This window comes from Ursus maritimus, unplaced genomic scaffold, assembly GCF_017311325.1.
Source record: "Ursus maritimus isolate PB19 unplaced genomic scaffold, ASM1731132v1 scaffold_29, whole genome shotgun sequence".
Lineage (NCBI taxonomy): Eukaryota > Metazoa > Chordata > Mammalia > Carnivora > Ursidae > Ursus > Ursus maritimus.
The window spans coordinates 10,987,727-11,010,738 of NW_024425452.1; the positions used below are offsets into that span (position 1 = coordinate 10,987,727).

Genomic DNA, 23,012 nt, shown 5'->3' on the forward strand with positions numbered 1-23,012 from the left:
AGGAAACCAGGCATTGTGAAGCGAGCCTGGTGATTTCCTGCAGGACTCCAGGAATTGCTGGAGGGGAGGCCTGCTTACCCCCGGATTGCTCCTTCAGGGAAGGAGCCCCCAGACTGCTCTTCACATTCAGGAAAGGAGTCGATAATACATCCCTGGTACGTCTAAACCTGAAGCCACATTCTCACCAACTCCCAACGCTATCTTCTGGCAGATCCCACACTGTACCAGGCACACAGACCAGACTGTAAACACTTGTTGACTAACGAGTATGATCCTGTGCATTTTTCAAAGCGAGTGTGTGTGTTTTGGGGGGGGGGGCGGCAACAGAGAAAGGAGAAGCATATTTGTAAAAATCACATCTCTATCTTTTGTCTTAAAGTAGGTACACCCTTCTGCCTCCCCAGAAGTCACAGAAATCTTCCTGATAGTGGTGGGTCACTACAAAGTCTCTTTTTAAAACTCTTCATAAAAACAGAGTATCTACACATTTATAATAAAAATGAAGGAAAAAACCGAGTCATAATACTCTGCCCTGAGGCACCTGGCTGGCTCAGCCAGTAGAGCATGAGACTCTTGATCTCCAGGTCATGAGTTTGAGCCCCACGTGGGGCATAGAGCCTACTGAAAAAAATAATAAAATGAATAAATTAAGTAAAAAAAAAAAATACTCTGCTTTTGCAAACTTCAGGAGCTTTATTAAGAAATCCTCTCCCTGGGGCGCCTGGGTGGCTCAGTCGTTAAGCGTCTGCCTTTGGCTCAGGGCGTGATTCCAGCGCTCTGGGATCGAGCCCCATGTCAGGCTCTTCTGCTGGGAGCCTGCTTCTTCCTCTCCCACTCCCCCTGCTTGTGTTCCCTCTCTCGCTGGCTGTCTCTCTCTCTGTCAAATAAATAAATAAAATCTTTGAAAAAAGAAAATCCTCTCCCTACTTCAAAGACAGGGCAACTGAGGCTCAGAGTATTATGTCCTTCTTACCCCAGGCATGACCATCACCTCCATTAACCCAAAAGGAACATTTCAGATCATGTTAGAATTTGATGGTAAAAAATCTTAAGAAATAATATGGAAGAGTTCTCCTAACCTCAATCAATAAAGACCTCCTAGGGGCGCCTGGGTGGCTCAGTCGGTTAAGCATCTGACTCTTGATTTGGCTCAGGTCGAGATCTCAGGGTCCTGGGATCAAGCTCCGTGCTCTGCAGGGAGTCTGCTTGAGATTCTCTCTCTCCCTCTGCCTCTGTCTGCCACAGCTCACACACTCGTGCTCTCTCTCAAATAAATAAATAAATCTTAAAAAAAAATTAAGACCTCCTAGTACTAGAAATCACATCTGTGCACATGCACGCACACACACACACACACACACACACACACGCCCAGCCTTTGGTCAGTTCATTTATTCTCAAAGCTATAAAGCACAAGAGTACCAGCTGTGCCTCACAAGTTGTCTAGAAATGACCACCACTTTTGTCCTCTAATGACTGACAACCCCACACTCACGGTGTTGGGTCTCAATTTAATAAACCACCCTCTTCTACCAACAGCAGTGGCTTGAGGTTGAGACCCAACAGTCTGTCTTTAAGCCGCACCTGCCACTTACATCGAGTTCAAGACCTGAGTCCCCTCCACGAATAGTTTACCAGCTTTAAGCTACCACGCGGTGACCTCTTTGAGGACAAGGACCCCACCTTATTCATCTGCATTCCCAGAGCTCAACAGAGGCACACGGCAGGAATTCAACAAACAGCTGCCAAATTAAGGAACGTAGCACACTTAAGAGAGATCTATCAATTACAAGCTTCCTCACATACCCTTGCATTCAAAGGTACCATCGAGAATTCCAGTGGGCAGATGTGTAGAAAATTCCCTAGACTTGAGTCAGAAGATGTAGGTTCAAGCCCCACATTTGGCAAAAATTTCCTCTACTGTCCTGGGCAAATCTCCCAACCTCTGAGAGTCTTATTTTCCTTTTTTATAAACATAGTAAATGACTTCTAGGTTTCCCTCTAGCCCTTCAACTCGTGAAATGCGAAGGAAAGATATGCCCTTGAGCGATGGCCACAATATTAACTTGAGGATAAGGCTGGGGAAAAAAGAGCAGCCAGACGCAGCTCTGCTTACCCAGATGTCAGCTAACGACAGGCAGTAACTTTCACGGTAGGTAAAGCCCCTGCCCGTTCGCCTGTGTTCACATGTGATACACACGTCTGGGTTCTTCTCTGTAGTCTCTCTCAGGGAGATGCACATTTCAGAGACTGTTCCAGGCAGAAACGCCTCCAAGTGGAACAACGACCTGCAGACATTACTTCCAGGTAATAAACAGATTCCACTCAGACAAAGAAAAATAAAGCAGCCTGTGGCTACATTCCATAGACTCCCTGTTCATGGAAGCATTAGGGCTGAGCTCTAAATGTGAGCCAGACTCCAACTTTTGGCTCCAGCTGTAACTCGGAGGGAATGGTCCTTGGCCAAGTCTCTCCTCTGGAAGCCAGGCTCTGGATGGCTATGACAACCCCCATAAACCATCCAGATTACAGGGTGAGGCTAGTAAAGCATTTCACAGATGTAAAGTGTTGCCATCCCCTCAAGACAAATGAGGGAACCCGTCAAGAGGCAACGTGGCTCGGGCGGAGAGCCACAGAGCAGCGCCTCACCTAACCCCGGGCTCCCACAAACTCACCAGAGGGTTTCAGAGGCCTCAGACCACCCCCCCCCAATCTGGCTCCACTTCCTCTGCTGAAAAGCAAGGAACACTGTGTGAACCTACCCTGGCCAGAGGAGCTGCCTGCAAAGCTCTTTAAACCAAGCAGTGAACTCGCCACGCCAACCAGCTGTGACGAGGTTGGGCTGGGGTCTCCTCTACTTGGGACACTTGAGACAGCGGAGGTAAATCAAGGCAGAGCAACAGACTATGTAAAAGATAAAGGTCTGCTTGTGAAATAAGAAGGGCTGTGCCAGGAGCCATGTTAGTAGTTTTACTGTTTTCTTTTCCTACTTTCCCCCCCACCCCATCCCCTTTCTTTAACCATTAAGTAGCAAGGGATACCAGATACACAGGGCTGGATGAAAAGGTGAAGAGACAAGATCCGTGCAGTTTCCCATCACAGCCTGCTAAGAGCGCTCTCGCTGATTAGAAAGCACTTCTGTCATTTGGGAACTCTAATCCGGTCTTACCAACCCTCTGGCTTCGTCATTTACCAGGGTGGGAAGGGGAGGTACATCAGCTCTGCCACGGAGTGGTTTCTGGGGCCCCTGCCCACGACGGAGCAGGGAGCTCATGCCTGCCAGAGTGAAGTTTTCACCATAGCAACACATGCACTCTGCAAACAGTCTGGACTGAGGAGCTCTGTTGTGACTGGTCCGGACAGTGCCCCCGAGAAACCAGCCAGGGAGAGCGCAGACGACGGAGCGAGCAAGAGAAAAGGGGCATCTATTTAGCGTGCGGGACGGTCTCCTCACGGTTCTGACTCCTCCACACGGCGGACGGTGGCTGCCCAGAGACCCACAAACGCTTGCTCTAATGAGATGGATGTCAGAGAGGAAAGAGATGTTCTCCCAAGAGCAGCCGTTCCCCCAGGCACCCTGGGGAAAAGAGGGACCCAGTGTAGAGCAAAAATCCCCTTTGGTGAGCGAATGGCCAGCACTGGAAACCGTGGAGGCCAGGTCTCAGGGCAACACATGTCATGTCCAAAATGAAATGCAGCCCCGGTGCCCCAATGAGCCAGTGTGATGGTGGGAGGTGTGCTCACAGACCCAGCAAAGAAGCCAAGAACAGCAGCGATCGGCGTGGTCGTTGAGACGATCAATCAAGAGTTCATGGGCCGGGCACAGTGCCAGGCATTTTTACGGGTCTCAGCCTTCGTCTCCAAGTAAGGGTCAAAAACTCACTAACTGATCAACGCCACCTTTCCGGATATCATATTTTGGCCAAGGAAAGACACAGGGATGGCTGATGGGCCATTATGTCCCATAGGCGAGGCTTAACACTTGAGGCTTAATCAGGAAAACTAGCTCCAAATTTCTGCTCCGTTGCTCAGATCACGGGGTGATGCGTGTAGAAATCCAACCACAGAACAAGGGCACCCCAGAGAGTAAGTCACCCTTCTCAGTTTCCCTGGACTAATTTCTCTAGAACACGACTGAAGGACGGTGTCGGAGCCTAGGGAGGATGATGCATGAAGTCAAAAGCTGTAAAAGCTGGCAGAGAAACATCTTCAAAAGCACATGAGAAGAGATAACCAACGTCCACAGATGCAGGTCTGTGAGATTTACATACCTCTTCTTCATAGAAACACGAAAGAAGCAGAACTGTCTCCCAATGCTAATACGTGGGCAGGACCAGCAGCCTGGCTTCAGGTTAGAATGCCCACACGTATGTCTGGGCTGACGTGAACAGGTGCCACGGTGCCCACGTGCTAACAGGACTCTCACCATACATGCGGCAGACTCATCATTCTGACAAGTCAATCACGGCGTCAGGAACAGGGAAGAAGGGAGCCCTACAACAGCCACCTCCAGAAGAAGCAAAACCAGCCACCACTGGAAAAGGTCTCTGGGTCCTGAACCCTTAAAGTCATCGCAGACCAAACTGGGAACCGAACCTACAAAGGACAGGCCTAGAATTTTAGAAACATGTCCTTGCCACAGAGTTGGCAGAGCCTGCAAATGAGCTTTAAAACCAACAAAAAAGTTTCTGTTTCAAAATGACATTTTAGAGGTAATGTATAATTGCTTCCTCTCTGTTCGAAGTTACCCACACACACACACACACACACCCCCCCCCGCCTTTTTCTCATTCTCCATTCACTAATGAGAGAGTGTTCCTCTTCCCCTGCCTGGTTCAGTTTGAAACGTGGCACTGAACAGGCCACTGGAAAGCAAAGGGAAAGGGGAGGGGAAGGCTGCTTTCAGATCTGATGCACGCACACACCCCCCAGCTGGCCGCCCACACCCTGAAGGAGGGTCAGGCCGGACTCCACCGCAGCCAGGACTGAAGAACCCAAACCGCTGGGTAGAAAACTCCCACTTGCACCAACTCCCCCGAAAGCGGAGTTAAGAAAGAGAAAGCTGGAAGGGAAGGAGGGGGAAAATAAAGCTCCACATTCCTGACATTTTTTAGCCAAGTGCTGTGGCTGCACAGAACAGCTCTATTCCAAACAGCCTTGCAGAATGGAAAGAAAACCTGAGTGCAGGGCGGAGAACCTGCCCCCTGCCTTGGAAATGGGAGAAGGAATTTTAGGACGGCCCAAAACTAAACCAGGAGGAAGAGGGAGGTGCACTTTCGTGTGTGTTCCCCAAAGGAAGTGATCCCCAGGGAGGAAATCTGGAGTCATCATCTCCCAGGCGATAGAACTGAAGTCCCAGGGTCCTTGGGGAGGGGGGGACTGAAAGCCCCCAAATGCTGGCGAGCTGAGGGTGAGTTTGGGAGGAGTAAGGCAAGGGTGAGATGGAGACCAGTCAGAAGGCCAGGGGCTGTGGCTGCCTGCGGTGGAGGCAGAGGGGTCCAGCTCATTGGCAGAGGCTGGGCGGGGGACCCCAGAGGGAGGAGCGGCCAGGAGAGTCACTCTTTGTGGGAAGAATCATAACTGTGTTTTCCTGACTCAGCTTCTGAATGAAGGAACTCTAGCCCTGCCCAAATTAGAAACCCAAGAGCCTGACATCCTCTCTCCCTGTCTCCCCCTTCCCTTTCCACCTCCTTCTGTTCTCACTTCTAGGAAAAAGCTTGTTAAGTGCTGGACTGTCTCCCTCATATGCATCCCTCAAATACACCACACCTCCAGGGGAGAACCCAGAAGACCCTAAGTAATATCTACTGAGTCCTGTGCTGGGTTATGAGGTGCCACCCCTGGCTTTACTCCAAATGTGAAGATGCCCACGTGTGTCTCTCTGAGGTCCCTAGGACTAACTGAGCTACTTCTGCTCTCATTTGATAGGGAGAGCAGAGCTCCAAAAACCTGACTCTCCTCCCACCATGGTCAGTTGTTAGGCATGGACAACAAGGACCTCTGTGGTGAACACAGCAGAACACGCATCCTTCATAAAGGAGCTCTGGGCCTGGCCCTCTCTCTCACATACCAGCATACATCGACAATCCCACAATGTACCTCCGATGCTCCTTCTAGAAAAGGTGCCCTGCCCTGGAAGCCCAACCAGGCAGATCTAAGCTTCTGCAGATAGAGAGTGGTGGGAAGAGGGGGTCAGTCCACAGGGCATTTTGGCCAGGGCCCTTTCCACACTCCCCAGGCTAATCCCAAGACGGGGAATGGGGGAAGGCATTTTCTTTATTTCCTCCATCCTGGACCTTCTTCTTCTGTCAAGTAGTGGGAGTTAAGGGCTCCTAGCACTTTTCAACTCCCACAAAGTTCCAGGTTTTATGCATAGGACTTTCTACAAGACTGACGGCAGGAGAGGGAGGGAGGTACTGAGCTCAAACCCTAAACAGCTCTTTTAAGCAAAGATAAAACCCACAGAGCCACGAACCTTAGCAATTGCCTGAAACACAGCGGAGAGGCACAAGCTATGCAAGAGACCCCATTGGCTGAAGAACGTGCGGCTAAGAGGTCTACAGCTGTCACGTGTGTCTTTCCAACCACACCCTCCAAGACTGGTGACACGGCACTGGGAGGCCTCTTCCAACAGAGGACAGCAAATAGATACTGAGGGTATGGGCTGCACAAAACAAAATTCTTATTTCATTAAAGCTAGTACTATGATCAATAGTAACAGGGTTTCAGCAGCAAGTGACGTGTTTTCACATTTGTGGAATCTGTTCTGACTTTTACTGCTTACATGATCTCAGCTAAACCTTCCAATAACCTTGTGAGGAAGACAGGTTTTACTAACCTCTTTCGCCAAGGGGAAACTGAGGCTGCAGTCAATTTTTCAGTCCGACTAGTGATAGAGCAGAGATGGGGACCCAGGGACACGCCTGGCTTGACAAAGTCAGGGTGACTATGCCATAAGAGCTGTGGGGTTGGGAGAAGGAAGGAGGGAGGGACAGAAGTGGAGGAGCACTAGCAAAATCTGGAGTGCAGACCTCAATCCTGGTCCCGGGTTTAATTCCTACAGACCCCAAAGCCCAGGCAAGGACGCATTCACACATCCAACCCTGACTCACCACCATGAAAATGTCCCCAGCTTGAGGGCAGCTTCAGGGCCAGGTAGACCCCTTGTCATCCTTAGAGGGGAGACAGGGAACCCAGAGAGAGAGGAACACTGAAGGAGAAATTAGCCACACTAGGAATCCTCCATCTCCAAGGTCGTTTATAAACGGTTACAGCTTCCTCACCCATCCCTGAGAATGCAGATAAGCAACACAACCGGGCAGGGAGGACCAGGCACGCCTCAAAGGAGACCCGTGAGAGGGAGGGGAGTGTCACTCACATAATCTCACTCTTGAGACAAGATACACCACAGCAAGCTCTATACTCACTTTTCTCCAGTTCTTCCCACTTTGGAGATCACATTTTTCTCCCTCTCCGAAACAGAGAGTCATTCCCTTGGATTCTGACCCCCCCAGTGGGCTTACTAAAACTCTCTGCTTGGTGAGGCCTAGCTGTCCCGGGTAGGACCCCACCCTCTCCACCCTCTGACTCCCACAGCTCTGAGAGAATCACCTTTCCCCTAAAAGCAGAGAATATCCTTCTCCCTCTACTTGCCCCTCTAACAGGGGCAGAAGCTCTGGGTCCACTACAGATGGATCTAAAGGAACACTCCACAGGGTAATAAAGGGTATATGAAACCTGGCCTTTTAGGCAACGGCAAAAAACAAAGGGGGGGGAGAGAGGAGGATGGCAGAAAGGCACCGCTGGGATGGGGTCTGGGCCACACGTGAACACCCCCAGCACGTTCCAGACACGAGGATGCATAAGACCTGGAAAACCAGGTGGGACGTGGAAAAGGGTCAGGGTCCCTCCCACTGTAAAAGCCCAGAGGAGCTGGCAGCCACCGCTTGGGAGGGGGAATTGTGCAACGACCGCGGGTCTGGGAGGCTCCCGGACACACCAGAAAGGAAATCCCACTGGTCGGGCCAGGGTGGCAGCGCTGCGGTTGGTTCGAGGCCAGGCTTAGGATCCAGGGCTGCAGAGTGCGCTGCAGGATAGGGTGGGTGCTCAAGGGGGCGGCAGAGCAGGGCAAGGCTGGCAGGGCGCAGAGCTGAGGGGTAGCGTCCGGGCTGACCAGGAGGCCAAGGGGGCGTAGAGTGCACAAAGCCGGGGTGCAGAGAGTGTGCATGGCAGCCAGGCGCCCCGGCTCTGACGAGGACCCGCAGGAACTGCAGGGCTACGCCGGCCGACGCACGAGAGGGGCACCCCCTCCCCAGTCTCGCTCACCTCGAACATAAGCCCGATGAGGACGCAGAGCACCAGGCAGAAGCCGATGTCCGCATGGTTGTGGATGACGAACTCCTGGCTGAAGAGCGGGTAACTTTTCGTCCTCCTGCGGAAAGCCATGGCAGCGGGCGCGCAGCGGCCGGCGGGGCCCGCACCCTGCGCTCTCGAGCCGCCGCGCAAACTTCTCCAGCCCCGGCCCGGTCCGCCCGCCGGCCCGCTGCCCCGCTCGCCCTCCCGCCCGCCGGCCTACCGCCCAACAACTTCTGGGGCCCGCCCCCTTCCTCCGCCCGCCCCCGCCCCCGCCGCCCGGAACCGCCCCCGGCCGCAGCCCCCTCCCCACCCGCGGCCCGCACTCCGCGCGCCGGCCTCGCTGCGGCCCCGCCCCCCGCGCGCTTAACCCTCTGGCCGCCGGGACGCGCGGGGAGGGGGGCGGGGCCGGGGCGCGGGGGGCGGAGAACGCGGCCTGGGTCCTTCGGCCCCACGCCCGCGTCCCGGCCCGCCGCAGCCGCGCCCCGCCGCATTCTCGCTGCTGCGGCCCGGCCGCTTGCCGCGCCCAGGGGATCAGGCCGCGGGGGGCGCTGACGCCCGACCTTGCCGGGACAGGAAGTGGGCCCGGGTTTCCCACTTGTCGGCGCCCGCTCCTTCCTCCGCGGGAAGGGAAGGGCCGAGGAGGCCGCGGCGCGGCGGAGGGGAGTGGGCCGGGTAGCCGGATACTCCCGGGGTTGCCGAGCGGAGAGCAGCGCAGGTTCTGTGGAGGGAGGGGAGTGCCGGCGGGCCTTCTCGCTGGCCGCAGCGCCACGCACGGATGATCAATGAATCGAGCCAACCAAGTGTTCATGGAGAGCTTGCAGTCATCTAGGCACGGTGCAGATTGCTGGGAATACGCAGCAAACTAGCAAAAAGACCTGCCCCGGGGGAGCCTGTGTTCCAGTGAGGGGAGTGGATGGATGGGTGCGGTTTTGCTAACTTCTGAGACATTTGTGCCACTATACATTAGTTACACACGTCTTACCCAAAGTCTGCCTTAAATATTAATTGCTCTGAAGAATAAACACTGAAGAAGAAAAAAGAAGGCACTGTCTCATGTAAAGTTTCTATTTAATATTAAGTTTTAAAAGTACTCCTGGAAAAGACAAAATGTATGTTTAATAAATTAATTTATATAGGCAAATATTGGATTTATTCCTACCAGTAATGGAGTCAACTAATCACTTTCCAGATGTGCAAAAATGCAAAATGAACAAAGAACTATTTAATTCCTGCTCTCTTTTTCATTAGGTCCGCAGTTATTTCACTTCTAAGTAAAATAGAATTTCTTCAACATGGCATGGTGTACGAAACGTGATTGAGACCGGACTTATCTTGACTTCCTAGATAAATTTTACATCTGAAGTTTCTTCACTCATCAGTATTTAGCATACAGTCTTTGGTCTTTAATTTATCTGACTTCAGGAAAAGGGAAAGTAATGCCCACAGTGGACCAAACATTTAACTTCAAGGCCGACCTTTCTTAAGGTTGGACCCGAGTCTCATGAGGAATAGAAAGATCAAGAACTCCAGAGCATCTTAATTTTCCATCTGTGAAAAGGTGTTCGTATTTTCAAACTGCAGCCACATCTATTAGGTTGAACCCTATGCAATCATTTTCTCTATAGTTCAAAACTAGAATACCAGCATTTCAGATGGTTCAACCTAATATTTTCCTCGTGTTTCCCCATGACCATTTGTAGATGATATCCTGATGGGAATTTCTTGCAAAAAGTGGCATATTGGCAACCTCTTAACGCTGTGTTCAGGCAGAAAGTCGTAGGAGATAGTTAGGTATTATAACCTCCAGGTTTATAAATGAGAAACCTAAAGTAAAGGGGATAGCTCAGACAGTGCTCATACTGATGATTGCCAGCCCTGAGTCCTTTCAAACGCAATCAAACAATTAGACAAAGGGATCTTAGATGCACGGTTTGCTATTCATTACCTTGCAACCGCTTGGAAGAAGCACTAGATGCCTACTTCAGCCGTCCCAGCCATCTCTAAATTCTAGTTTCAAAACCATCTTCAACCCCAGACAGACCTCTTCCCAAGCCCTCATCCAATCGGCCATGGATGCTATGAAACTCAGCACCTCAGAACAACAACCCCCTCCTCGCCCCGGCACCATTCTTCATCTGGCCCACACTACTTACCCACAGATACCCTGCCTCCAGCATCTCCCCCTTTAACACACCATTCCATTAGAAGCTTCTCTTGGGCACTTCCTAAGAGCCAAACACCATGCTAGTTACCAGGGACAGAAAGACAAGACAATCCATGTGTGGTGGTTTTAAAATAGGTCCTCCTCTAGGGGTGCCTGGGTGGCACAGCGGTTAAGCGTCTGCCTTCGGCTCAGGGCGTGATCCCGGCGTTCTGGGATCGAGCCCCACATCAGGCTCCTCCGCTATGAGCCTGCTTCTTCCTCTCCCACTCCCCCTGCTTGTGTTCCCTCTCTCGCTGGCTGTCTCTGTCTCTATCAAATAAATAAATAAAATCTTTAAAAAAAAAATAAAATAAAATAGGTCCTCCAATTCTTTGATACTCCCCCCTTCAAGAAGTGGCGATGAATCCCACCTCTTGAATGTGGGAGGGACTTAGTGGATCATTTCTAACAAATAGAATATGGCATAAGTGATGGCGTGTGGCTCCCAAGACTAGGTCATGAAAGACATTTTGGTTTTCCCCTTTCTGTCTTACATCACCTGTTCTGGGGGAAGCCGGCTACCGTGTTGTGAAGATATTCAAGCAGTTTTATGGAGAGGTCCACGTGGCCAAGAACCAAGGCCTCCTGCCAACAACCAGCACGAATTTGCCAGGCTTGCCACATTGGAAGCAGATCCTCTAGCCCTCGTCAAGCCTTCAGATGACCACAGTCCCAGCTGACCACAGTCCCAGCTGACTGCCGTCCCTGCTGACCTCTTGACCGGATTTGGTGACTGCTTTAAAAGATCGACAGGAGTTAAAGGATTCAAAACTTAAAAAGGGCCAGGATGACATAAATGATGGTGGGACCATTAAAAAAACTATGTGGGGGCACCTGGGTGGCTCAGTCAGTTAAGCATCAGCCTTAGACTCAGGGCATGATACTAGGGTCCTGGGATCAAGCCCCGTGTTGGGTTCCCTGCTCACTGGGGAATCTGCTTCTCCCTCTCCCGCTCCCCCTGCTTATGCTCCCTCTCTCTCTCTGTCAAATAAATAAATAAAATCTTTAAAAAAGATAAATAAAAAATAATAAAAAATCTGTGTGGAACAACAGAGAAAGAGCAGGCATAAGAGAGGAGAAGATGGCCTCACCTCTGAACAAGCTGGGCTTGAGGAGTCATGAGACATCCAAATCGCCACTTCGACAGCTCAGGGAAAAACAGCTGGACTGGAGTTAGGGAGGGAAACCCAGAATTAAAAGTATTTGTGGTTCATCTGCAATGGGACTGTTGAAGCCGTGAGGTTAAGTAAGTGATGCCAGGAGAGTGTGCTGAGTGAGAAAAAGCCTGAGGACAGCAGCATCCCAGGTAGGGAAATCCCAAGCTGAGAAGGGAGGAGGAGAAAAAGGAAAAGCGGGGTGCAGGAAGCCAGGACACAGGCATTTCACAAGAGGAGGGTAAATCGGGCAGGATGTAAATAAAATGAAGCCCCTCGATGCAGCTGTTATGGCCTTTGAGAGCATCCCCCCCCCTTTTTTTTTTGGAGAGCCATGTTTAACTGGACATTTGAGTGGGCTTAACCGTGAGTAGAAAATGAGAAAAGGAGGTTAGAAGGTAGTCTATTCTTTCTAGAAATTTGGTGAGGAAAAGGGAAATGGATGGTGTCTTGGGAGAATATAGAGGATCTAAGGCAGGATCTTTAAATTACATATATTTTTTGAGATTGGAGCATGCTTGGAGAAGAAACAGGAGAGAGAAGGAAGAACTGAACTTTACTGGAAATATTAATACTAGAGATCACTGAAGAATCAAGGAGAACAGTCCAAACATAAGGGGAAGAGGGAAAACTCCGCAGGCAGGGACAAGGACCTAAGAATGGGTGAATATATAGTTACATCTGGAGGTGGAGGAAATAATTACCTCTCATGTTTCTATTGTACTTTACAGTAGCCCTGTGAGGGAGGCAAGACGGTTATTACCAACCCCTGCTGTCGCTCTTCTGAGACACATGAATGACCAAGGGCCACATAATTAGTGGGTAGCTGAACCAGGACTCAGACCAGCAGGTCAGCACAGGGTTCCCTTTGCTGGACCATCCTGTAGCCTTTCAGGCTTCGCAAAGCGTGGCACTGATCAGGGCCATACCGTCTGTCTCTCCACCTGTCCCGTCATGGCTGCTGATAATTCTGCCACACCAACTCTTCACTAAATTGGAGTGGCCCCTCTTTCCAGAACAGACCATGTAGCTTCCAATCTTTATGTCTTCGTCCCCCTCACAAGGCCTTTGTTTCACATCCTTTTGCCAAAATGGTAACCATCCTTCCAGATAAAGAGCATGTATCTCTTCCTTTGCAAAGCTGTCTTCAGGGCACTGGGCTGGAGGCATGTGCACTGTACCGTTTGTATACCTCTCAGGTAGCAGCACGTTCTCCTGCAACCGGTGTATCTGTGTATGAGTTTTACACGCCCCCCGTTTGGATAGTGTCACCATTCAGGGCAGGAATCTAGCCATTTGCTCTCACATGCCAATAGCACCAAGCACCAGATTCCCATATGGTATGTTTTCATCAAGTGTTGGTTGAATGAATGATTGAATGAGAGATGCTTTTGCTTGGGCTGGTATAAATGTAACCATTACCCCCAACAAATGGAAAATGTATTTTCTCACATAACAAGAAGTCCTGAGTTAGTTCATTCCCAGAAGTAAATGACACATCCAAAGCTAGGGTCTCACTCTCTTCCCACTTTGCCACTCTGTGTTTGCTTTTGCCTCAGACTTGTCCCTCATGGTACAAAGTGGCTGCAACAGCTCCCGGCATTCTTTACTCATTCCTTCATACAACAAGACCCAAAACTCAGACAAGAGGGAGAAAGGCATTTTGAAGCATAAAGAAAACTTTCCCAGAAGCCCCAGACTTTTCCTAATGCCTCACTGGCCAGAATTGTATCCCACGGCTATTCCTAAACCAGTCATTGGCAAGGTGAATGGAATGGACATAACTGGATTAACCCCACCAGGGAGACATCCTCAGAGAGCCTGCAGAGATTTCTCACGTCCTTTGAAGATCCTGGCTCCCCTTACTTCAATAAAATAAAAATTCTGATTGCAAGGAAAAAGGGGAGAACGGGTGTGGAGCAGGCATCCAGAAGGATCTGCACAGTGATTTTTTTCAGGGTTTCTTACTCTATATATTTTCATGTCTTTTCCTCACAGAACACACTACACTCTTGCCCCAAACCATCCTTGCTTTCTGGTTTCTTACAGAAGGAACATGAACCTTGCAAATGTCACACCCCTAGCAGTTACTGTTGGAGTGTCTGGCTGAAGGATCTCCAGCTTGACAAAGTGGACTGTTTGGGCCCTGGTAGCCCAGCATATTAGATCAGACTCAATACCCTTGGCCAAAGAATGAGGCTTCACAGCCATCAGAACTTCCTGCCCCTATGAGCACAGCAGTTTAGTGGAACCCGTGGTATAGGAAGGACAGGGCTGTAGGAGTAGTCGTCCCTGGCAGCAAGCACTAAGGAGTTGCTTTATAAAGAATTATAAAACAACGATAAACCTCTAAACACAATGTGGTATCCTGCATTAAACCCTGAAACAGAAAAAAGACATTAGTGAAAACTGCTGAAATCCAAATAGCCTGTAGACTGGTTAATAGCATTGTACCAGTGTTAATTTCATGTTTCCATAAATGTACCATGCTTCTATAAGCTAGGTGAAAGGTTTATGAAGACTCTCTATCCCATTTTTGCAACTCTCTTACAAATCTAAAATTATTTCAAAATTAAAAAAAAATTTTAAATGAAAAAGTGCCTAAAAATTGGGTATGCTTTTTTGTATTATCACCATGGCAATTCTAAACAATGTTAGCAGTAAAAACAATTCCACCCCTCACCCAAGTCTTTTGGTTCTATGTTCTTTTTTTTTTCTTTTTTTTTTTTAATTTTTATTTATTTATTTGACAGAGACAGCCAGCGAGAGAGGGAACACAAGCAGGGGGAGTGGGAGAGGAAGAAGCAGGCTCTTACCGGAGGAGCCTGATGTGGGGCTCGATCCCAGAACGCCGGGATCATGCCCTGAGCCGAAGGCAGACGCTTAACGACTGCACCACCCAGGCGCCCCTGGTTCTAAGTTCTAAGCAATTGTTGTAGTTGTTGTTGAATCTTAAAAACAGAAATGTAGGTTCCAACTTCGCACATTTTTATTATTTATCTTTTAATAAGCTTTGCATTCGACATGCAGGTTAATCCTAATAACTCTCATACATACAGTTGCCCCTTAATATATGGGTCTCAGATGCACGCGTTTGTTTTGAGTAAGTTCATATCCAACTGGAGTCATCTGAGCTTGTTTCCAGCCCAGTCATGTCTCCAGCCCAAGGGTACTTGAGAAGCTTGGGTTTGAACCACAAATTGAAAACAATTCTAGCACAGTGATTTTAAAGCTGAAGAAATAGTACGGGTGGCTTCAATTCTGTCATTCTGTGTGACCACTTGCAGCTTTTATGTGTGTTTCAAATTTAAAACAGTGAAACAATGCAACGTGTCATTATTATTATTTGTTTCATGTCACGTGTCATGATTATTTCTGAATTGTTTTCATGTCGAGGAGTAGAGAGTTAAAAATGATCCGCTCCAGGCATTCAATATGCTAAATATAAGAGTGAGTGGAATTAAGATCCCAGGTACTAGAAACTACCGTAAAAATCATGTTTCCACTCCCTTCCTTTAGAGACCAAGAAAGTTCGAAGGCCCAGAAAGTTCGAAGGCCCAAGGTTAATAAGGATTTGGTGAACTGGGGTGAGGACAAGGGCCTCTCCCCTCCTGGCCCAGTGCCCCCAGCACTGTCTCTGCAGCCCATGCCCGCTGTCCTTTAGCAGACAGGCAACAACTTACAAAAACCAAGTCACTTGTCCAGTGTCAGCTAGTGACTCAGTGGCAGAGCAAGACGTGGGAACCAGGACTCCTGACCGCGCAGGGCTCTAACCACTGCCCCCTATTTCCTCTTTCCAGCTCTCATTCAGCTAAAGACAGATTAATTCCAGACGACTAAAGAATGTGCCACCTGACATATGGGAAGAGGGGAGCATTTTTTTTTAAAGAGTCACAACTCAAACTGACATTAGAAAAGGGTAAATTTCAGTCAGAATTCCCACAAGAAGAAAAACCCTGGAATGCAACATTTGGGAAGCATGGGAATGATTTCAGACCTTGATTTCCACTGCTTCTCCAACTTAGGGGCTATTGTTCAATGGAAACTATATTGGGAACCTTAACTGCCCACAAAAATGCCCATCCTTAGTTTTTTTCATGTTTAAGGAGAAAGCAATAATTATCGGGGTGATCTTTGTGATGCAGGGGCCATCACAGTGAGGAAAAACTCAATAGCAAGAACGCCATGGAAACGTGTGCATGAACCATTGCCGTCCCTGAGACACTTCCTCCTATACTCTCTCCTACCCTTTCCTAGACTAGACTTTCTAGACTCGACTAGGCTAGACTAGACTTTCTAGACTCCTAGAAAGATAGACACTATCTTGATTAACTCTAGGCACCTCCCTGTGAACCTTTGCTACCAATTCTTGAAATTCATCCCATCTCTGTTTCTCAGATCACAGCCCGGCTTCAGAAACCATTTACTTGTAAATTGTCAGCATGGACACTACATACAACTATTGGGATCTGTCTTTGCACAGCTCCCTACCGCAATAATTATTTAGGTGATCCCTGATCCCCCACTGGGCTAATAATTGATCTCCTACTGCATGCTTGAAAGGATGATGGTTGAGGGGATGGATGGATGGATTGGTGGGTGGATGGGTGGATGAATGGAAAGGTGAATGGTTGGATGGCTGGATGTAGGTAGCATTTTGTTCCCTACATGAGTGGACGGATAGATAGATTTATAAGTAGGTAGATGGATAGATGGATGAATGGAATGGAAGAGTAGATGAGTGGATGGAATAGAAGAGTGGATGGTTGGGTGGATTAATGGATCAATATACAGGAATCCATTTTTATATTGGTGCCAGGGTAATTCCATAGTAAATGGGCCCCAAAGGGATTCTACTTCCACCTAAGAGATACATTCAAGACCAAAGCTATATTTAGATTGGGTAAAACTTAGCCTTGGGGTAGACTTTAAGGCCCTTAGAGGCAGGAATTATAGCTTTCCATCTATGTGCCTTAATAAGCAGCTCATTCCCTGCTACATAGTAGGTACTGCATGAATATTTGTTGCCAAGAATGAATGAATGAATGAATGAATGAATGAATGATTTGAAATACGCAAATCAAGGAATGCTCCCTTGACCCTGAAATTCACTCCCACATTCTGATTCTTTGTGTTTATATTCCAACATTAAAATTTCATTCCTTCATAAATCAATTACGTATCCAGAAAGTATCCATTTAGGATGTAGAATATTCCTGGATACTACAAGAAATTCCTGAAAGAGACTTCAGTTCTTTCCATTTGTTGTCTCCTTGGCAGGAATTGGCCAGCCACACTGCTGTCTCTCCTGATTCCTTGCTGATGAGGTTGGGCACGGGGCAGGTCCAGAGATTTCACTGACTGGGCTGAAGGATTCTTGCTGACCAGTGGGAATGGGCCCTTTACAGTAGGAAGTGCCAAGCGCTGTGACAAGCGACCCAAAGACTCTCCTCTCTTATCTGATCCCTGGCAGCTAGCCCCTGGCCTTCTCAGCATCCCCTCCTCTTGGTAGGATGGGAATGCTTTACTTTGTCCCCTGAGTTTCTGCAAGGCGGGCAGGGCATGGCGAGTGAGGAAAGAAATGAGAGACGAGGAAAAGTGAAAGCAAGAAAGGAAATGAGAAGAAAGGAGACATGGGACAGTAAAGAGAGGAAAGGGGGAAAGCGCCCAGCGAGGCTGACAATGGGCAGGGGCAGGAGAGATAGGAATGATCTTTGCGGCACAATGCCTCCAGTAATAACATCATCCTTGTCTTGCCTGAACAGATGTGCAAGGACTGCATCTACTCATTATACAACATGAAAATGGAACACGTTTGTTTCTATCAGCCTCATCAGAAATCTTGGCAGATGCTGTCAGAAAGTGCGCACTGCTCCTGAGATGTGATTTTTCAATAGCGCGCACTGTACTTTTTTGATTGGGGTTAGAAAAGAGAGGAAAAGGAAGTCGATTGAGCTTTTTTTTTTTCTTTTTAAATTTTGGAGTTACTGTCTCCAAGGAGGCTTTTCCTTTGACCCCACGGAGCTCCTCTGACTAGCCAGGACAGCATGACCAGTGGTCTGGGGCTGACCAGCAGGCTTAGGGCCACCGTAAAGCCCTGTGCCAAGGGCCCATTCCTTTGAACTAGCCCCCTCTGTACAGGTTTCGGGGCTGCCCCTTCGTGGCTGTCACCTCCCCTTAGTCCAGCACTATTCAGAGCTTCCACTCTCCTCCACTGCACTTCTGCCTCGACCTCCGTGTCCGTCTTGCATGAAGGCCTCTGAAGTGGGTGGTTCAAGCAAAGGGCATTTTGTTCCCAGCTGAACGAGGCTCAGGGAGACCGGCAGTGCCAGAGACAGGAGTGGGCACCATTTGTCACTAAACTAAAGGCTTGCAGTGTGCAAGTCCGCCACTACAAACACCACCTTTCCCCGGGAAGGCAGCCAAGGCCTGGAGCCCTGTGTAGGAAATCCCCAGTGAGAGGCCCTTCCTGAGCGCCACAGAAAATGGTTCTTTTCATAGACTGAGTCCCCTTCCTTTCTAGCATACAAGCCCACATCACATCCCCCTTCCTGGCCTTCTACACTCCGTTCACATGCCAAGTGCCCCCGCCCTGGCGCCTCATGGCTCCTGTGCCCCTTCCCTTTCCCCTCCATGCTCAACGGGCTTCCCCAGCCCTTGCAAATCCTCCTCCATCCCCCAGGTGGGCTGCTCTCCCTCCATGCAGCAAGCACTCGGCACCCCCACATGAAACTGTTCCATGCCAGGTCCTCACATCTCCAGAGGCTCCTCTGGGGTTGAACTGAAATGATTTGTTGACTTTACAAGATTAGCAAGGGGAGCAAATTCCACAGATGCCTCTGTCCCTAAGTCTCAAAGTTCAGACCTCCAGCTTGATAGCAGGAGGGAGGTGATGCGGGCAGGAGCACGAGAGCTCACGAAAGAATGACAGTTAACAGTCCCTCTTCATGAGGCAGTCACTAGCTGGCAGGCAATGGTCTACGCCTCTCATGGCTTCTTAATGCAATCTTCACGACAACCTTCTCTCTGTAGCAGGCACTCTTCCTAGCCCTGCTTTACAGAGGAGGAAAGAGATGGGACGTGAGGTTGCAAGAGACAGATCCAGGGTGTTCCTGGGGGATGGCACTCCTGCACCCCTCGGACTGCCTCTCCTGACAGGCACTGGGGGTAGCAGGAGACGTGGATCCCAGCCTCCTCCTGCTACTGCTCAGGTCGGTCACTTCGGGCCAGCCACATTCATTTTCCAAATGTCCTTCTGATGGGAAAAATTATGGGAAGGAAGTGATTTCCTAGGGCACTTCCATACAGTGACACTGATTCTTGTCCTCATTATAAAGGCACTCTGAGAGATCCCCAAATTTCCTGGACTCAAGGCCAGCCCCAGGTAAAGGGATGAAATAGCTGCTCCTTGAGTGTGTCCCCGTCTGGAACAGGGCAAATGTACCGTCCAGCACTAGGCAGCTGTTCCAGTCCAGCTCTCTTGGGCAAGACAGTGTGATCCCTCACGCTTTGATATGAGATGGAGTCATAAATACCATTTCAGATACCAGGGGCCATATGATCCCAGATGTCCTGCGCCCCTGCCAGGATCCCTGCCCCTGGCGACTGCCCTTTGCCCGCACTCCAGCACACTCTCACCTTTCCACCTTGACCTCTAGCCTTCCCTAGAGACTCATGCGTACCTCTCCTGCCAATTTTGACTGAGCGGACAGGATGTTAGGAGCTCATCCCCAGCCACTGGCGGAAGATTTGCAGCACCATATTCGGTCAGCTGGAAGATGAACCTTTTTACCCCCCTTTAAAATCTTATTTATTGAACATGGATCCTAAAACCGACAGCCCATCATGGTTCATTTGGTAGCACTTTTTCTTTCACAGTGGTTCATGAAGTCATGGTGTATCTTGTAAGTGAAGGCCTCTTCAGTTTGATGAAGTATGGTAAGTAGCATTTTCCAGATCCAAGCTCTAGAAGCTCAGCCGGAGGGTGGCAACCTGGGTGCTGGTTCTCTGAGGCTTTTCCCCTCCCAATCAGGACTGGGTCCAGTATAAAGGAGATGATCTCCCGGGGACTTACAGGGCCCTCTCGTTGTAGCCATGGCTGATATATAAAACGTTTAACGCAGACCAGTCTGACAGAAGACAGCTGGAAACATCTGGCATGTCTGTCCTGGCGCTTACCCGATCCCAACCCTGGCTATAGTACTCCTTGCTCTTGGCTCCAAACCTGCCACCATCTTCCCTCCTTCCTAATTTTACGGACACTTGCCAGTACTCTCGGGAACTTGGCCTATCACCCAACCCCAGGAGACAATCCCTAAGTGGACGAAGTCAGGCCTGGTTATCCCAGTCTCCTCTGCTTTTACTGTTTTCAGGAGTGGACATGTGTATTAACTTACTATTACTGCCATAACAAATGACTAGAACTTTAGCTTAAAACCACACAAATGTATTATCTTGTGTTTGTGAGGGTCAGAAGTCAGGTACAGGTCTCACTGGGCTAAAAATCAAGGTATCTGCAGGGCTGAGTTCCTTCCTGGAGGCTCTAGGGGAGAACTGGTTTCTGTGCTCTTTCAGGGATTGGCAGAATTTAGTTCCCTACTATATGACTAAGGTCCCTGGCTGTCAGTTAGGGACCTCTATTAGAGTCGAGATGCCCCTTTCCAGTTCTTACACATACAGTCCCCTCCACCTCAAGACCAGAGACAAATCCTCCTCACACTGTCATCTCTGTCACCCAGCCGGGCTTATGGGATTAGACTGGGCACCCCAGGTAATCCAGGATAGCCTCCCCATCTCAAGATTCTATCCTTAATCACGCCTGCAAAGTCCCTGTGGCCATGTAAGGTCATATTCACAGGCTCCCAGGGACAAGAGAATGAGCATCTTTGGAGGTTCTGCCTGCCACAGCATGTGACCCACTCACATGGGTCCTCACATGGCCGAGGAGCTATATAGGGGTATCTGCTGGGTGTTGGGGGATACTGCTCCCTGATATAAAGACAGACTTTGAGAGTCCTGCCCTCCTCCTACCTACTTTGTTTGAGATGATATGAGCTGGGGCCGCTAGCTTACCAGCATTAGGGGATCACCACCAAGAAGAAAAGCCATTGAAACAGCCTGGATCTCCTGCCTAGCTCCTGTTGACCCCTCTTTAGGGGCTGAGCAAGGCTCCTATATTTCTGGGTATGGCTGGGGATTAGTCTTGTATGAAGAGATCTCCCATAGTCCATAACGCTACCTGCCAGGTTGTACCTCCTGCTTGAGATGACCGTCTGAATTATGTCCGAACTTGCGGTGCCCTCTAAACTTGATGGCTTGGATTGCTGGCTGCCCTCAAGGCGGGTCTGTCTCCCAGCCCTGTACCATCCAGGCTTAGCTTTTCCCTCCCTGTTAATCTGCATGTCCAGGGTCCCACCATACCTATATTCCGCCCATCTTGGTGTTTCTGGTGTATCTTAATACACAGATACACTAGGCTGCTGGCCAGTCCCTGACAAGTCCTTTCACTTTTATGCTTCCGTGCCATTCCTCCTGCTGCTCTGTCAATCAGAAATGCCCTTTCTATATCCTTAGATCTTTACCACCATATCCTTGCAGCAATCTTAGGAGGAGGTGCTATTACTCCCATCTGGGAAATGACTCAAAACATCAGGTAACTTATATAAGGTGACCTGGCCAGTAAGTGGCAGAACTAGGGTGCTATTGTAGGTCTCCACTGACTCGAAAGCCCACGTCCTTTTGCTCACTCCCATGTTTGGCATTTTAGAGGAGACACTGCCCAACTGAAGTCTTGAAGGATTTGTCTTCCTCATTACATCCTAAGCATCTTGAGCTCAGGGGGTGAGACATTCTTTAGTGACCCCAGAATCAGTGGTGTGCTAGTCACGGTTGACAACTGGCCCTGGGAGATGGTCGGGGGGGGGAGGCCGGGAAGCCCTATTTGTACTGTTTCCCATGGGGTAAATTCTTTTTTTTTTTTTTTTAGATTTTATTTATTTATTTGAGAAAGAGAGAGACAGAGATAGTGGCAGAGATAGCGAGAGAGAGTGAGAAGCAGGCTCCCTGCTCAGACACGGGGCTCAATCCTAGGACCCCGAGATCATGGCCTTAGCCTAAGACAGACGCTCAACTGACTGAGCCACCCAGGCACCCCTCCCAGGGGGTAAATTCTCCCATCGTGGCTGATTTCAAGCTCCCAATGTGACCTGACTGAACAAGGCGTTAGGAGAGATGTGCAGAAACACACCATCTTATGATATTTCCACCATACAGACACAGTAGATGCGAGTAACCTCAAGAGGACAGAAAATAGTAAAAAGTAGTAACATAATTAGGGAGTGAATGAATATTGATTAGTTATTACCTTTGTTTTAAATCTAATTTATTCTGTTTTAATTTTATGTAAATTAACTTTAATAATTATTGTGTTTTACGATCGGCTTGCAAATTTTCTGAAAGCTTAATAAATAGGTCTGCGACTGGTTTGAACTGGTTCTGGCACACCACTGCTAGAGTCTAGTACAAGGATTTGCTTTTTTTTTTTTTAAAGATTCATTTATTCATTTAAGAGAGAGAGAGAATGGGGCGGGGCAGGGGCAGAGGGAGAGTGAGAGGAACAGAAAGAGAGAGAGAGAATCTTCAACAGACTCTCTGCTGAGCACGGAGCCTGACACAGGGCTCAATCTCACGACCCCCACCCCCAGACCATGACCTGAGCTGAAATCGAGAGTCAAACACTCAACCAACTGAGCCACCCAGGAGCCCCGGATTTGCTTTTAACAGGCACTGGAATGGCGGTAAGGATGCTAATAAAAAGAACATGAGTATTCATTAAGGAGTTTTGAAGAGAGTTTGGTAACTCAGCCTTCACTATTCTTTCCTGTGTTTGAGAATTTCTTAGTTCCATTGCTCAGACTTCACCAAAAGCGAAACAAATAAAAACTAGCCAACCGGAGGGACGGCAGAATAGCCAAGTCTCCCACAAAGAGCTGTGAATACTGAACTCTGCCCAGTGTCAGGGTGGGGCCCTATGACAGCTTCCAGTTCCAAAGGGTCCGTGTGGACCAGGCTCTGCCTCACCCCGCCCCATCACCACCACGCCCACAAGAGACCTCCTGGAGAAAAAGCGCCAAGTCAAATTAGCACTCAGTTACATTCAAGAAAGGACAGCCTCCCAGGAAGCAGGGAGCCTAGAAAGAAAGAAAAACTACATTGCAGTCTCCCAAGAAGTCCTGCCTCTCACTGTCTTCAACTTCTGTCCTGGGTGCAATGCTGATGTCACTGGAAACTGGAGCAGGCCG

General features: G+C 49.2%; 1 protein-coding gene across 1 annotated transcript in view; it reads right to left on the minus strand.

Annotated features, from left to right (window-relative positions):
* Positions 1-8,551, minus strand: part of TRAM2 (translocation associated membrane protein 2) — an 81,661-nt gene extending 73,110 nt beyond the window's left edge. The window contains exon 1 of the mRNA XM_040643574.1: positions 8,326-8,551. Coding sequence (XP_040499508.1) covers positions 8,326-8,445 — 120 coding nt within the window. The 5' untranslated portion in view covers positions 8,446-8,551. The remainder of the gene's footprint in view (positions 1-8,325) is intronic.
* Positions 8,552-23,012: the final 14,461 nt, after the last annotated feature.